Consider the following 16,574-nt stretch of genomic DNA (forward strand, 5'->3'; position numbering starts at 1 on the left):
CTTTATATTGATAGAAATTGAAAGAGTTGAATTCACCCACAACAATCTAAAAACATCAAACGTTTTGATCGAATTGACACTGTCGAGTCTAACTCAGTTTAAAGGGTTTGCTCGTCGGTGAGATCGATGTTGCCTCATGTTCCGTTGAAGGCCAGCATTCATCTGTTCTGTTTAATGCGAACCATTCCGATCACAGTATGCAGTGATTTCGGATTGGTTGGCTCGTGGGGTCGAGTCAAAATCAGGAAGGACTCGTGAGAGTTTAACACCGATTTCCCATCGTTGACTCCGTCGTAGCATCACATTGCTATTTTGCACATGTGGTCTCGCAGAGCCGCTTGCAAATGAAGCCGTCCTTTGGTTTAGTTCAGTCGACACACTGAGAGCATCATCTCGGTCCAACCCAAATAATCTTATCTGTTCGATCCAACATCTGGATCACAAGGGGTGGTGGCGCAGTTGGTTAGCGCGTAGGTCTCATAGCTTATTTGAGGAATCCTGAGGTCGAGAGTTCGAGCCTCTCTCACCCCAAATCTTTTTTTAATGCCAAGCTGTTATGACTTAATTTTCAAATTGGAAAACATTTGTGACAAATTATTTAGGATTATTCTTTGGAAGTCGATACAATTACGTAAGGCTATATGGCCAAAGTTTTAGGCCTTATCTCGATGCCCTCGACGATGAGACCCTTCTTCCAATGCCCTCCTTTCACTTCCATCCAACTCATCACCACCTCCTCGTCCTCCCCGTCCTCATTGTAGAACTCGCCCATCTCCGCCTCCATCCACCCGTCCTCCCTTGCCCGCCCACCGAGTTCCTCCTCTTCCGCTTCGGGAGCTCCTCCTGGAAAGTTCACCATCCTCAAAGCGTGCCTATCCGTGCCACGGGGCTGCAAGCGGATCGCTCTGGTGGATGATTGCGCTCCAACCGTGACGGATGTTTCGTGGGGTGGATGGCCGAGACCACGCGACGAATCAGCTAGTTTGAAGATAAGATAGGCAGCGTAAGTTGTTCTCGGGGAGAGCATTTTACTCTGGATCCTCCCACGAATCTCCAACCAGCATACGGCCAGCAGTTGGGCGACCTCTGAGAACCTTGCACACAGGAAATCAAAAACACAACCACAAGAGCCAGTTCTTTAAGGTTGTATAGTTTGGAACGCGCTAAAACACAATTCAAAGCATGTAATAGTATCGCATATGCTTCATTTCTCAACACAATCACTGTATATTCATGAGGAGGAGGAGGAAGGAGGAGAAGTAGATACCTGGAATCGGGCAGGGAAACCCACTTCCAGTATTGGGGGGTGTCTCCCCATATGATGGACAGCGCAGAGGCGGAGAGCATGTAGCACTTGACCCCACTGGACCTCTCCAACCAGAAACTCTGCAAAACCAACATAAACATCAACGATCATCGACTACATACGGAATCCCTAAATGCGGTCTACTCGACGGAGGATGATCGGTTCGGTGACGCGAAATCTGCAAGATCACGGTTGTCCTTTCATCTTGGATAAATTCCACACAGAGATCCGAATTCATCAATTAAGGAAGAAAACAGGGGTAAAACCATTAATCGCACAAATACAACCCTAAAGAGAAACAACATATAATCGAGATAGAGAAGTGGAAATAGATCGGTCGATTCGAGGGGGAAGGAGGGTGGTACCATCTTGCCGCCATCGATGAGGACGGAATCGCAGAGGAGGAAGAAGAGGTCGCGCTTGGAGGAGTACTCCACGGGGTGGACGGCGCGGGAGAGGATGGAGTGGCAATCGGAGGGCAGGAATCGTTCCCAGACGGTGTCGGAGGCGGCGGCGGAGCGAAAGGCAGAGGAGACGCCGGAGGAGCGGCAGGCGTCCCGGGGGGCCGTGAGGGAGATGGCTTGGGCGATGCATCCCTCGGGAAGCCTCTCGATACCCGAGTCTGCCATCCGAGATAGATCGGTCGATCGCGATGAATCTGGCATTCCTCTCTGCATGATGCGTAAAAAGTGAGTTAAAAGGAAAGAGAACCGGTTCCGTCTATATATATATGTTTCCAAACGCAAGACGGAAGACGGTGGGCTAAGTTGCTTAGCATCGAAGAATAAAAAGAAAGCGTGGGGGCACGGAGACAATATGAACGCGTCAACAGGTAATTCAGACAAGAAAGACACGTTGAGGCAACAACTAAAACAAAAGGTATACTCTCACGGAAAGCCAAAAGAAAAACAATATATCAACGTTGACCTATTATAAAAAAATACTAAAGTGATAAATACCTCTTTTTCTTATTTAGAAAAGTCATCATAACACGAGAAAGCCATCCAAGATTGGACTATTAACCTTTGGGCTTTCTGCTTCCTTTAGCGAGGTAGAACGGTGGTCAACTCTCTAGGCAGGCTCAACTCTTTGTAGAACTTAAAGCAGTATAGGAAGAAACCAGAATCATACAACTGAATCAGAGTCTGGTAACATAAACTGCACTCAAGCAACTGAGATCTCTTGTAATGGATACGCACGACCAACATAAGAAAATGTACCATCAAATTCACATCTATGTAGGCACAGAAGGTAATATGATGACCAACAACGAGTGAAATGACAGACCACAATCTCACAATATCGGCATCCGGTGTAATTGCTTGGACACAGCACCTCATTGGTGTTTAACCCACAGCAACTCAGATAAAATACCAATGACCTCAAACCTTCAACATAGAGTTCTTCACCATTCAGTACATAGATATCTTTCAGTTAAGTGGCAAAAATTTACCTTGGTTTAAAGTTTTATGATATAAAGCACATACATAGAATCGCATCATCGTCTACATCCAAAGTACCAGCTGCAACTTGGATTTGGCTCGGTCCAGGCTCCCCATCAACACCTTGCTTCCTCCACGCCTCTCCGAAAACCTGCATAAATGTTGGACAGAGAAATGTATAAGACAGTACATTCTTCTTCTCCATCCTATCAAAGACTCTTCGTGCATAGTATGTCACCTGACTTGGCATACATGTCAACGAGAGTTGTTTCTATGACTACAGAATTGTGACCATCTTGAATTCCTGTCCTCAGAGCTTGAGCATGGATCTGCTTGCCAGTGAAAAACGCTGAACCAATCCATCTTCACGGTACAAACTAGCCAGCAAACTCAACCCCTCTTGCGGCAATTCTTGCTGGACATAGTCGGTCATGCCATCGAAGAACCAACGAACTTCTTCTAGTCCATTACAAATGTACCCAATGATCATCGAGTTACAGCAAGCAACATGCCTTTCACGTAAAACCGTCAAGCACAGACCGAGCTTCCATGACAGCTCCAAAGAACAGCATTATCACCGGTACATAAAGAGCCATACTCACCGGTGCCCAGTGCAACGATATGACCATGGACCTGCTTCCCAACTCTGTGCAACCCGAGATGAGCAGACACAGTTAAAATGGAAACCAGGACACTGCTGTCCATAGCAATCATATCCACAAGATCTCCAAGGCACACCGAACAACCAACTCAGGAGCATCAGAATACCTGCCATTGGCAACATAACCTTTAATCATCATGAGTTCAGAACTCAAGCAAGAATTTTCTCTCCCCTCCATAGCTCTCTGCGCGCTCTCAACGTCCCCACACCTAAAGAACATGTTCGCCAAGGCACTCACCACCGCTTGGTCTGTCTCGAATCCTGCCCTCGCAGCATAGCCATGAATCTGAGCACCAGTCCACATATCACTAATCCCCCAGCATGCGGTCAGGCCGCTCGCCACTGTGTACTCAATCAGCGCCCAACTGGAATTCGGAGCATCTCATAAGTCGAAACAGCTCCAGCTCCAGCGCCAAGACGCCCAACCCGGCGTTCGCGTAGCCGGAGATCATAGCATTCCAAGAGACAATGTTTCTGTGAGGCATTGCGTCGAACATCCTACGGGACGAATGCACGTCGCCGCATTTGGCGCAGGAGTCGAGGTTGGCCGCGGCGACGACGACGTGGACGTAGAGACCACAGACAACGGCGACGACGTGGAGGCCGCCGACGAAGTGGTGGTCGTCGGCGGAGGCAGCAGCGCGGGCGGCGGAGGAAAGGGCAAAGGGGCCAACGAGAGGGATTCGGATGCCGCGTCGCGGGGCCGTTGAACGAAGGCCGGCGTACGCCCGGAGAGAGATGGGGTCGGTGGCGGTTAGAGTGCGCCGTTCGAACCTGAGCTTGAGTAGCCGCGTGTAGGAACTCATTCAAGTTTGTCGAGGTTACATGGTCTCCTCTCATTCATGTTCATCCATCGTCCGTTCCTACTTTGGTCCTCTTTTCTTTCTACCGTTACATTTGGACTCCAGACCAAATGGACACGTAGAAAAGGACTTGGCAGGGACGGTTTCTTCGATGCGAAGGTGAGGAAAAGGTTGGGGAACAGAATATGCTGGCCATGATATGAAACCGAATACCGACCGTACAATTCTTGCACTACACTTCCACAAGTAAATATCCAAATATCATTATCGTGAGCCTTAAAAGCACTCACGCCGGCACCCGACACAGAAATATCCCAAAGTCTCACTCACACACTTACTCATCTACCTACTGACTACTAAAAATCTCCATATTTACATACGTTCTAAAGCCCAGAGGGGTCCCAAAAAAAAAAAAAAAAAAAAAAAACCAACTCACCAGCAATAACATTTTCTCGAAAAACAAATATACAGATAAGAAAGAAAAAAAGAAGGGGAAAAGAAGAGAAAGGAATGAACAGAACAAAGAAGAGGAATAGAGACCTATGTTTATTTGTTTTTTCTCCGGAGTCGATCGAGATATCTCTGACGCCTTCGTAGCTCTAACGGCCGCATCGGCGGGATCGAGGGCTCGTGACCGTCTGATACGTCGGTGCGACGCTCGGGTCGTAAACCACCCGCTCCGTTCTATCGTACGCCACCTGCCCCGCTGTTGCTGCTGCGTATGCCTCCAGCCGGGTCATCAGCTTGCCACAGCCTCCCACCAGCTTCGTCGATACCAGACCGGGAGCCGCAGCCTCGCAGAAGGCCTTCGCCGGCACCACTCTTGGCGCTGCAGTGTAGATCGCTGGGTAGCCGGCCGGTGACGCCTGAATTAGGTACACGGTCTGATCGCCGACGGGAGCCGACAAGGCGTACCTTCCGACCGATGCACCTCCGCGCTGCTCCTGCCAGTACACTGCCGTCGAGGGTGGCGGCGCAGCGATGACCTCCGGTGCTCTTACCCTAGGTAGGTTCTCCTCGCTGCTGTTGCACGGGACCACCGGCGGAGGATTATCGGCCATCTTTGGCTTATCAAGATCCGGACTCTGTCGCTGGATCTCCCCCGTAGATACCACGGCGGGAGAAGCGGCGACCGAATCAGCACCTCCCGCGATTGGTTTTCCGCTCTCATCCTTGACCAGATCGGGCTTCGTTGGCGCCTCGAGGGGAAGATTCTCCAGCACCGACGACAGGGACTGAGGATCTGCGGTGACCTTACCCACTGCGGTAGTGAGGTAGTCATAGTCGAGGCCGAAAAGGAAGTCGGGGCTCTGCGAGGCATCCAGCGTGGTGGGCGGCGCAGGCGGCGGGGAGGGTGGGGCTGGCACGGCGTTGAGGGCATCGAGGAACCACTGACGTTCCGAGCGGGCGGCGTCGAGGAGGGCCGCCGAGGGGCGCGGGGGAGGGGGACCGACGGGGAAGAGAAAGAGGCGGAGACGGGGCGAGGGCTTGGTGGAGGAGGTGCGATGGAGGAGGTCGTACTCGGCCATCAAGTGGTCGAGGTCGTCGTCGTCGGTGACGGAGACGAGGGCGTCGAGATCCTCACCGGGGAGCTGGTACTTCAGGCAGAGTGGGCTCACGAAGGCGGTGATGGAGGCAAGTTTGGAGAGAAGGGCAGGGAAGCGGGCGGAGCGGTCAAGGGAGAGGATCTTGGTTTCTCCGCCGACGTAAGAAAGCCTACTGTTGTCGTAGCGACGGGGCTGGATTCGACCACCGTAGCTGACCATGAGCCTGACGCGGCAAGGAGAGGTGGCTTGAGGCGGAGGCGGTGGCGCGTTGTTGAGATGAACGGGGGGCGAGTCCATCCTCTATCTATTCTATTTCTGCGGTTTTCTATTTTGAGCCGCCTCCTTCTCTTTTCTATCGAATCCATCTCTTGGTAAACAGGCTGACGCGAAGGGGAACCGCTTCATGATATTTCAATTTATGTTGGCGCGGTGATGAGACTGAGGAAGAGCGAAATCGTTGCGAACGGAAGATACGAGAGAGAGAGAGAGGCGTGTCGCAGGGTGAGGACCTAATAGGTGTAGTGTCAGTGACGGCGGGAGCGGAGCTCGCCTCTCTCGCGCCTTGTGTGATACAGCTCAGCCAGCGAGCGGGCTTTTTTCTCCCAGTGACACGTGTGCTCCGACCCCACCAACACACAAGGGAAAGGACGTATATGACTCGGTGTTACGCAGATCTCGTCTTCTCGTCGGTGGATTAGATAAATGGTGGGTCCGAAGTATTCTTTTTGCTACGTAGGGCCAGGAGATTTGGCGGGACACAACAAACTCTCTTTCTTATCTTTTGTTCTTCAAATTCTTTTCCTCTAATTATTTATTGTTTTGATTTATTTAAGTTACGATACGGTAAGTGGTGGAAAACTCCTTCTAAATATCAAGAAGTGGGAGTAAATATTAAACTTGGTAAGATGGAAAACATACGTGCGACGTGTTCGTGGGTGGTGAATGCGACAAAAAGCGATAGAGGAGAGGTGTGTTAGTTACCACAGTTAATGCCACCCAGCGGAGTGGTTGAATCAGGTGGTTGGAAAGAGGCACCACGGCATATGTGATACAGTATACCGGCACATGACATGTCCTAACTCTGTACCGGTTGGTCAATTTTCTAATATGGTAATTTCGTTCTTCCCACCGATACGGTGGGTCGCAAGGAAGGACGAGGATGTACTGCCCCCGGGCGTGACTTGGACTGTGTCAGGAAGGACCAAGTAGACCATACGACATGACAAATAAATCGATGTGAAATAGGGAAAAGCTGACGAAGAATCCAAAGAGGGATTCCATGCGTGGCAAAGGCAGCCGACGGACGGAGGAACGGTTTGTTATTTGTTATTGGATTTTGTTAATGAATAATTGTTTTTTACTCGAATCGTTTATTATAACTCAATGGCTATATCGTTTCTAATACTAGTTATTATGATTCGACCTGATGAGATAATTAATTCATTGAACTTAAATTATTTACGCAAAATATTCAACGTAAATTACGGATATAGTATAATCTATATCCGTCAAAATAATTTTATATCCAATTTAACAATGACTAAATGAAAACGTTTGAGAAGGTATGAGATCTCGTACGGTTTGTAATATCATCGGTCCGGTAAGGAATACTAGGCGTCGTCTCCTTCTCCCGTGCTGGTATCATGATGGAGGGATGCCGAACAGCTAAGTCCACACGAGGCAACTGTAATGGCGAACAGCCAGCGAGTCCACATGAGGCAACCGTAAAGGAGCGAGGAACGAGGAGCGAGATGAGCTGCCGGTCGACCCTGGAACGAGCTCCGAAGAAGCAGCTCATACTGCTGACACAGGAAAGCAGAGAGTTGGGAGTCTTCGTCCCACGCAGGAGAGATATGTGGCGGCCTTGAACTTTCTGTGTGGGTGGCGCAATGCTGTGAATTTGGAATCGGATAGAAGTAACGATGTTTACTTCTGTTTCAATGGGTCGGGCCGGCTGCACTTGCTGGATCTGACCTTGAATCCAGGCTCACCCACGTCAACCCACGGTTCAGAGAGAGAGAGAGAGAGTAGCGATTTAAGGTGAAGGACGTTTTGGATCTCCAAATTCTTCGGATAGAGACTTGTCATTTTTATTTCTTTTGGGATACGCCAAAAGAAGAGGAGTACCACTTTGTTATGTTCACCTGGGACCATCAGAACCAATCCAAAGTTGACATGCAAAGTCATACGTGACGATTATACGATACTGAATACGTGGTGGATGACCATTATACGATCAATGACACAAACTTACTTCACCTCGATCCATATTCAATCATTCCAAGGAAAGGTACTGAATCGATCCGATACAAGAATTATTACCAAATCATATAGCCAGAGTCACACTGACAGCTGCTGCCTTCCTTGGATCCCTTCTTCAACAAGACAAGAGAGAGTAACCCAACAGTGGCCAGCTAAAAGTTAAGAGTGCTTATGACACCTCCGATCCGTGGACCTGTTCCCTGGCTCAGAACACTGTCCGAGCAAACATGGAAGATATGGCACTGCAAGCCATACCAGCATCAGGAACCAGCTTTTGTTAGCATTTGCCTCTGCAAGCCATGTTCCTGTGTCCTCGTGACGAGCAGTTAAAAAGGAGTATTTTGATGACTCTACTCGTGAATATTCACGTTGATAATAGGCTACATGGAAACATATGATCACATATTACTGTAAAAGATACCAAGTTGTTTAACAAGAATCTACATATCACAGGAAAAAAGAAAACTTAGTTAGTAATGAATCTTACATAGTTATGTAATATATGCAGAAGAAAACCATAAAAGCTTCGTTGAACATAGCAAGAAAGAAGCTGTGTCGATCATAGATATATACATTTTGCTTGAAGTAAAAAAGTAGAGATCGCTTCATACACACACACACACAAAATCCTCGGTCTTGATCGCCATAATACAAGTGATGGAAAGAGCAACATTGACAATTACAATCATAATAGACAAACGACTGCATTAACGGAGGAGCAAAAGATGCTAACTGTGAAAGTGATGGTGGACGCCGGTGATGGCGATCGCGGAAGCTACCTGTTAGAGACTGGGTTTGGGCCGCTGGGGACTTCGTGCTTGCTTGCTTCGAACTCAGAAGTCGAGTTGTGGCTATTTGGACGTCGCTTCATGGATCGAGACGAGGAAGGTGACAGAAGTCGCCTACTGCTACTGCTGCTGCTGCTACTACTGGTGAACGAGACATTAATGTTGATCTTGAGCTGAATCTGTGGTTGAAGCAAGGAAAGGAGGAGGAGGAGGCAGAAGAGGCAGCAACAGAGGAATGCATTTGATCTGAGACGGCTTTGATCTCTTGCCATGCAGGTTTCAGCGTCAAGACCCGAGCTACACCCCCCAGATTGCCCAAAACAGATCAAAATCCATGTGCCAGTTTAAGTAATAAGAAGGGAGAGGGCTTCTGCAGATGAGAAGATCAAGAAAGAAAAAAAGGCACTTGGAGAAAAGAATCCAGGCGTAGATGAGGTGAAAAGGGCAAAGACTACTTGAAGTTGAATGCAAAATTATATGCTTACCCCTTTCAGGTCACTTTTGCGTGGATTGGATTGTTAAAGAGACACTGAATGAGATGGCATGTGCTCCAATGAGTATGGCAGTGGCGGAGGGCTCGAGTCTAAAGAGCAAACTCTAAAGACCTCTCCTTTCACCACCATGTAATCGACTGAGATCACATTTGCCATCAACCTAAATGATTCCATGTGTAGATTGGTGAAAGATTTGTCTGGTTGCATTGCATAGTCAAGAAATGCAGGAGAGAGTACATAAAGGTAAGATAACAAAGTTAGTACTTGGTAGTTTAAATTTACGTTTTTATTATTGAAATATTAAATCAAATTTTGTGATTAGATAAGATTTTGATTTAGAAGCTTTTTTAGATGACTCATATGATGCTTTAGATATATAACTATGAGAAGAAATAAGGTAGAACCAAAAAAAGACTCGAGTTTTGATAGTTAATATGGGTTTTTAGTTTGGAAGTATCTCCTCCTCTATTGTCACTTCTCTATGAGTTCTTGATGCCTACCATCCATCGTAATGATTTCAAATGAAATAAACATGCACTCAGCACTACCATTGTTAATATGATGATCTTTAATCTTGAAGAGTAAGTTTAGAGAATATGAATACGAGCAACAACGACAAAAGAACCAGATTGGATCCAGCCTACCAAAAGCTGGAATAGCAGCTACAAGTAGCTTGGTGTAATTACTAGATTGAAAACAATCGATGTCACTATTGGGGTGTGCAAAAGGTCACCGACGCAGTAGGGTACTGCTACTGTGCACGGATTGAAACAAGTCTCCATGTTTCGTAAGTGTATCCACATAAACTACAAGAAGCTCAGAAGCAATCGAATTGAATTGCATGTAGTAAATAGACTATGAGGGCATTGTAATGGCATTTCCTTCTGTTTTAGACTCTTTACAAGAGAGAGAGAGAGAGAGAGAGAGAGAGAGAGAGAGAGAGAGAAAATGGTGAGCTAGCTTTTCACAAAGGCACAAGAAAAGCAGGAGGCATCTTATTCTTAAGCGTTGTTCTCTTGCAGCGTGTGGTTGCAGACGCTGTCGTCGAAATGGGATGCATGTGGCCCTAACACCAACCTTGCCTTATTTCCTGTGTAGAAGAAGCAGCAGATCTTAATTACCACACAAGATGGAGCAGTGTCGAGTCAGAGGAGGTTCAGCTATCGCAGCTTTGGCAGAAGAGGAACGGAAAGGAGAAACTAATGGCTCGCGTAGTACCATTTACAGGCTGGTTTGGTGCCCCCAGTATCTATCCCGTGGGACTGCTAAGAAGAAGAAGAATGGTTCGATCAATTTGGTGCTTTGGGCTTTTCTAACTCGATGGATAGCTCGTGTTTGTTTTGCATCATACTGAGGAGAAATTGAGAGGGTAAAAACATGTAACATCTACTCCTTTACTGGAATTGGGAGCATCAAACATAACCCTCAACATCTCTCCAACTTGTCATCCCAACCATGTTGAACTTTTAGTAGCACCAACGCTGTTTAAGGTGGAAACATATACCAATGCTCGATCGATAGCGGAGTCACATCTTCCCCATCCATCCTTCCTTCAAATCCTCCCCATCTAATCCCGTTCTTCGGGCTGCAAGCTTTTACCCTCTAGACAAAGTTATATACGTACATTCCTTTCGGCATTCCCCAAAAACTTATTCGAGATGTTGATACTTCCCAAGTCATATCTTGGAACCTTTAATTTATTCTCTTAGCCCATCGAAAGTGTGATGTGCCCAGAGATCATGGTCAAAGTAGAAGACACGGATCGCAGTAACTTTTCAGAAAAAAAGGTGATGTGGGAGGGATCGTCTCTACGATTAGATTGCAGCTGATAACCAACTTTTGTAGCTTCCTTCGGTCTAGTTTATTACTTACATGCAGCTCGATCGAAGAAGGAATCACGGGTGGGGGAACAAAGCCAAGGGGATTGGGCTCGCCTACACAATACAGGATTCTTGGTGGTGCATCGTAGCAGGTCAAAGCATAAGCAGTGATGCATAACACTGTTGGGAACGCTAGCTGTGGCTTTAATATGTTGCACGATGATGATGAAACACTACGTGCTGCAGTGCTGCCGTCCCCCACGCACTCACGCTTTGATCGTCGAATACGAAAAGACTCTTCTCCTTGATTGATGGGGGGAGGCCACTTTCTCGTTGTTAGGCGAAGGGCATGCATGCGTGCATCGTTTTACTTTACTTCGCCCTCTAATGCTCCATATCTTATGCTATATAGGAGAAGGACGGTCCAAATTTATATCATACAAAGTTGAAAGAGGGCGAATCATTCTTGTTCTATAAACCTTGTTTATTGTAGTGTGTTATGCCTTTCCAATCTCTCTCTCTCTCTCTCTCTCTCTCTCTCAAATTATTTGGAATAGTCTTAATTAGATTTAAATTTTTTTGAAGGATCAATATTATGTTTAGAATTGAAAATTCTATTTGGAAGATAAGTCGTTAATGAAATAAGAATTATACTATCAACTCAAGATTTTTGAAAGAGATATGAAAGAAGACTTTTTCATCACTTGTATTTGGTTTTTTTCCTATAATGAAAAATTTAAACATAGTTAAGGAGTGCCGAGTATATCTTCCGGCGAGTTTTTTTAGATATTATTTGATTATTGATCTATAGAATTTCTTCCTTTGTTTGCTAATATTATTGCTTGGCAGATGATGATGATTATTAAATAAATAAATAATTGTTTTAGTCGATATGTCAACATTGTCACCGAATGAGTTCTATTGTGGGCTGCTGATTTCCCAGTTGGATCTGCCACTCTATATGACAAAACATTAGTACTGTTGCTTGTGTGGCTTTCACCTCTACCGGTTTCTATCAGAGCAAAAGTTGGGCTAATTTCCATAGAGCATTTCTTTGTTTCTTCATGCAAACTTGTGGGGGAGGGGATAAGGGCCGACTACCATTCCTTGAGCTGCTGAACCAGTGGATCTTTTTCCTATGTGTTTAGAGTAGATGGAAGACTACAGCAGATGCCATTTATTTTTCTGGCAACTCAAAATCTAATAGCTTATGATTTGAATGAAATTAAAGGGTTCTCATCTAAACAACAAAGCGTTTTAGAATTGAATTTGAAACAAGACTTGAGTCTGTTGAAAAGTCGAAATATGAAGAGTAGAGTTATACGAAGTTTAAATTTCTATTGAAGGTTTTGTCGATGACTATTGTATCATGGTTGAATGCACTGAGACGATTCGGAAGTACTATGATTTCAATTTCAATGCTAATATAAAATGGGATGTTAATATATGAAATTTTAGCATGGGGGTAGCAAAATGCAAACTTGGACTAAGATCAAGTAGCTTTACCTAACATTATACATATATTATATTCACAGATCAAAGTGGTGTTCTACCCGAACACCATTTTGGATAGTGGCGTTCAATCATACGAACTATTTTTGGCGAATGTTCGATCACTCTTTTGTTAGTGTGGCTTATTAATTTAATGTACTTAGTCTTTGAGCAATATTAATATATATATATATATACTTTTTTTATTTTATGCATGCATGTGCAAAGTTACTTTTTCTTTACTCCACACTTTCTTTTTTCTAATTTTGAAATTATTAATATATTATTATAGTGGATATAATATTACTAACGTATTAGCATCATATATAATATATAGCTGATGTGTCATCATTTTGATGAACGATATAATGTGCTATCCAATAATAATTTTATAATGTATCATTGATTAACATGTGTTAAGGTTAGATTTCTATAAATAGCATAATTAATTGATAAACGATCTAATATTTGTTATGATTAGTTATAACTAATAAGCATAATCATCACTAAGAGATGGTGTAACGACTCCCAAGCTCCACCGTAAAAAGGGCCACCCAAGTATGCTTAGGCATTCTAAAGAAAAACAAACCTATTATATTGGTTTGGCTTGTCTAAAACCAATACCGACTTAGAGAGTTTGAAGAAAATTATCGGGATCACCCCTGACTTAAATTCATAAGGTCAAGAGTCTAGCTTGACAAGTTTTTCTAAAGACCGGTTTGAAAAAAAAATCAAGATAACTTTTAGCTCAAACAACCAAAAATTAACTGTAATAATTTATTACTAAAAAAAAAGTCGATCACTATGTCTCAAGAAAATATCGTAGGATCACCTTGAGCAAACCCCGAAGATCCAAACCGCTCAAACCTCTAATGGAACGACCTTGACAACACCAAATACTCTCGATCCAAATCTCCTACTTTCGATGATCCCTAATCACTGTTAGATATCGGTGTCAGTTAGACAAGTTTGCCTACTTATTCCCGACCCTAACCTTTTCCATCGGAAATAGGACAAATAAAATACATGACAGTCAAGGTGGATTACTTCACTAAATGGGTCGAGGTCAAGCCATTAGCATCGATCACAAAAATGCAAGTCGAAGAGTTTGTCTGAAATAGCATCATCTCCTGGTTTGGAGTATCATGAGTACTAATCACGAACCACATAACATAATTTAATAATATTACGTTTAAAAAGTTCTATGATTCCTTCATAATTTACTTAAGGTTCAATTCAATAGCCCATCATTAGGTTAATGGTCAAGATAAAATAATTAATCAAGCCATATTATATGCCTAAAAAAAGAGAGTCAAGAGCTAAGAGAGCATGTTCTTAAGCATATTATGGGGACATCAAACTATACCAAAGGTTTGCCTCGTAAATCAAAGTAATACTCTTGATAGAGGTGATATTACTGACTATCCGAACCTAGCACTTTACTGAGGAAGAATCAGAGGTTAGGTTTAGAGTAAATTTAGACTTTATTTATGAAGTCAAAGCCTAAGCACATCTAGAAACTCAGCATACAAAAAGACAATTGCTAAAATCTTCAACATCAAAGTTTGTCCTTGTTGGATAAAAGAAGAACTAAAGTTGGCGACCTAGCTCAAGCCATAGTCACGCTTGTATCAACTTGGGAAAGACTACATTAGAATGTTGAGAAAGTTTGACTAGAAACTTACTGAGTCTAGACTCTTGATGAATTAGATATTCCTAAGATTTAATACATTTCAAACCTTGAAAAATATTATCCTTGATGTTGTACTCCATATCATAATTGCAACAGAGTTTGTAACTTTGTACATGATTGTAAAATTTAAAGATGTAATTCTCATAATAAAACTTATTTGAAAATAATTTTTTATTTATAAAAAAACTATTGCACCATAGTTAAGAGTCCTTATATGTCAAAATGGATCTCTTGACATAAAAAAGAGAGAGAGAAATAACAAACAATAAAAATAAAATAAGCGACAATCAACCTAGTCACTTTTCTAGAATCTCTACAATCTTATCAGGGATCGAACTGATGAGAGGAAGATGATTAGTCGACGAGGTAGAAGTACCTTCTCAGCATTTAGAGATGATCCTTCCATAGCTCCTTTTATCATTGAGGCCATCTTCGCCTCATCACCAGCTTCAACTAATCCTCCCTCCATGTAGATTATTATTTCATTTTGATCATCGATACTAGTCGAGCGGAGTCAACTAGAAGATCATTATTATTTCATTATCATGATGATCTTCTCGTTCTTGATACTAGTGGAGTCAACTAGAAGAGGCAAAGGGGGGTGGTTATGCCTAGCTCAAAAGATAGCTAGTTCATAACCATAGGTAAGGGAGCGGTGTCGTAGCCTAGTTAATCCCTTTTTTAATTCTTGAGAGGTTTTGTATTTGACCACCCTGGTCTCCTCCATGCTCTCCAACTGTTAGGATAGCTCCTCATTGCAGCGATGGAGGTTCTTCATCTCCATATTCAAGGTCAACTCTTGAGTCTAAAGCAAGTTAGTGTCAGCTTCAACTTCTAAGGCTCTTTGGTAGGTCTTGTTCCTGTCAATCCTTACCATATTTACCGACTTCTCTAATGAGTTGACCTCCATTAAATTTACCACCACCTCCTCCTTGGCCATCGCCATTGCACCCTCTAGCTCATTGACTCGAGCTCGAAGATGGGCAACCTCCTCTGCTGTTACTATAGCCTAAGTAGACTTGGGTTGGGAGATTATGCTCTTTGTCTATTGTCCTCGACCTCTTTGATAGTTGTATATGAGGATACTCCTTTGAAGATATATAGCATAAGAAAAATCAAGTGTTAGACAATTCATAAGAGTTCTTAAGCAATAACAATTTCAATTTCGTAACCTAAGGAGTTGGGCGCAGGCCTACATTAACGAGTCATTACTCACTCATTTATAGGATGTCGATGGACCTGGATAGGGTTGCAAATGGTCTTTTACTGCCCTACTTCCTTCTTGTGCAATCTCGGAGCAACATTGGAAACCTTCTAGCTAGACCAATTCAAATTGATTGGCCAATCGTATCTTGAAAGAACAAAAGAAAAACTTATCTTCCAAACTTTATAGGAGGTCAAAGCACCCTTAACTTGACAACTAATTTGGGTTGAGAGGAAATATGCTAACTCTCTAAAGTATGGATTATAGTTGGCAAACAAAAGGGTTAACGGGGAGATATGTATTCCTACGCACTCCCCAATAAACGCTATAAGAAAGCATTAGGAATTTGGGGCCATCTAAATGGGTGTAAACTTTTAATAGTTGAAAGCCTCAACAAAAAAAATGGATGAAGAGAGAAGTAAAGTCTCACCTTGAGTGAATCCATGCTAGTGTGTAATATGTGACTACATAAGGTCGGTCACCTAGTCAAGCAAGCACTAACTCAAACTCAACCGAAATGTGATAGACCTCCTAGAGAATATCTAGGTCGGGGGCCTTCATTGTTGAGTATGAGTCAAAGGACTCTGCACCAGGTGGCGAAGCCCCACCACACGATGGATTCGCCTTTGTTTGGGGGGGGGGGAGGGGGGAGAACCTCCATTGGAGTAGCTAACTTGGCTCTTTATAAGGCCAAAGCTTATGTTGCCAACACTGAAGGAGGTGACGGAAATGACATCTTGTCCGAGTCTATGGTGTTGGAGGAGGAAGCTACGGAAGACATCGCAGACCTTTTGGATTGTCGAGATGTTTTGGGAGTTCATTTATAGTCTTTGATTGCAAGTACATGTGAGAAATCCTTGAAGTAACTGATAGGTATTTCTAAGAGGTGAAGATGATGTTCCACCTGGCTAGGCATCCCTTTGACTCCTAAATATAATACAACGACATGGCCTAGGATGTGTGGCACTATTATAAGGCTCTAGAGGTCAAATGAATTGTTATTATGATTTGATCAAATTTGTCATGATTTACATATTGAACACATGTTAACAGGCCATGTTGT

General features: G+C 43.9%; 2 protein-coding genes and 1 non-coding gene across 4 annotated transcripts; 1 reads left to right on the forward strand and 2 right to left on the reverse strand.

Annotated features, from left to right (window-relative positions):
• Positions 1–444: 444 nt before the first annotated feature.
• On the forward strand, positions 445–531 carry TRNAM-CAU (transfer RNA methionine (anticodon CAU)). Its single transcript is given in 2 exon segments — positions 445–482; positions 496–531. It is a non-coding gene; the product is annotated as a tRNA-Met (tRNA).
• A 52-nt stretch (positions 532–583) lies between these two features.
• On the reverse strand, positions 584–2,051 carry LOC135598728 (putative F-box protein PP2-B12). Its single transcript, XM_065092990.1, has 3 exons — positions 1,672–2,051; positions 1,268–1,386; positions 584–1,094 (listed from the first exon to the last, which is right to left on the reverse strand). The coding sequence occupies exons 1-3, from the start codon at positions 1,981–1,983 to the stop codon at positions 638–640; spliced, it is 888 nt and encodes a 295-aa protein (XP_064949062.1). The 5' UTR covers positions 1,984–2,051; the 3' UTR covers positions 584–637.
• A 122-nt stretch (positions 2,052–2,173) lies between these two features.
• On the reverse strand, positions 2,174–6,290 carry LOC135598727 (uncharacterized). 2 transcript variants are annotated; one of them, XM_065092989.1, is made up of 3 exons: positions 3,648–6,290; positions 2,987–3,516; positions 2,174–2,899 (listed from the first exon to the last, which is right to left on the reverse strand). In XM_065092989.1, the coding sequence occupies exon 1, from the start codon at positions 6,054–6,056 to the stop codon at positions 4,812–4,814; it is 1,245 nt and encodes a 414-aa protein (XP_064949061.1). In that variant the 5' UTR covers positions 6,057–6,290; the 3' UTR covers positions 2,174–2,899; positions 2,987–3,516; positions 3,648–4,811. The 2 variants fall into 2 exon arrangements, with proteins under 2 accessions (XP_064949061.1, XP_064949060.1); XM_065092988.1 differs by having other exon boundaries at positions 2,987–6,290.
• Between the last annotated feature and the right edge of the window lie 10,284 nt (positions 6,291–16,574).

The sequence above is a fragment of the Musa acuminata genome, chromosome BXJ2-1 (genome assembly GCF_036884655.1).
Source record: "Musa acuminata AAA Group cultivar baxijiao chromosome BXJ2-1, Cavendish_Baxijiao_AAA, whole genome shotgun sequence".
In the NCBI taxonomy this organism is placed as follows: domain Eukaryota; kingdom Viridiplantae; phylum Streptophyta; class Magnoliopsida; order Zingiberales; family Musaceae; genus Musa; species Musa acuminata.

What these genes read in the sequence shown, in the direction of transcription:
- LOC135598727 (XM_065092989.1), bottom strand. Translation starts at nt 6,056, where the DNA reads ATGGACTCGCCCCCCGTTCATCTCAACAACGCGCCACCGCCTCCGCCT.
- LOC135598728 (XM_065092990.1), bottom strand. Translation starts at nt 1,983, where the DNA reads ATGCAGAGAGGAATGCCAGATTCATCGCGATCGACCGATCTATCTCGG. An exon ending in TCATCGATGGCGGCAAGATG is followed by an intron (nt 1,387 to 1,671) that starts GTACCACCCTCC and finishes TTGGTTTTGCAG; the next exon opens with AGTTTCTGGTTGGAGAGGTC. An exon ending in GTTTCCCTGCCCGATTCCAG is followed by an intron (nt 1,095 to 1,267) that starts GTATCTACTTCT and finishes CCTGTGTGCAAG; the next exon opens with GTTCTCAGAGGTCGCCCAAC.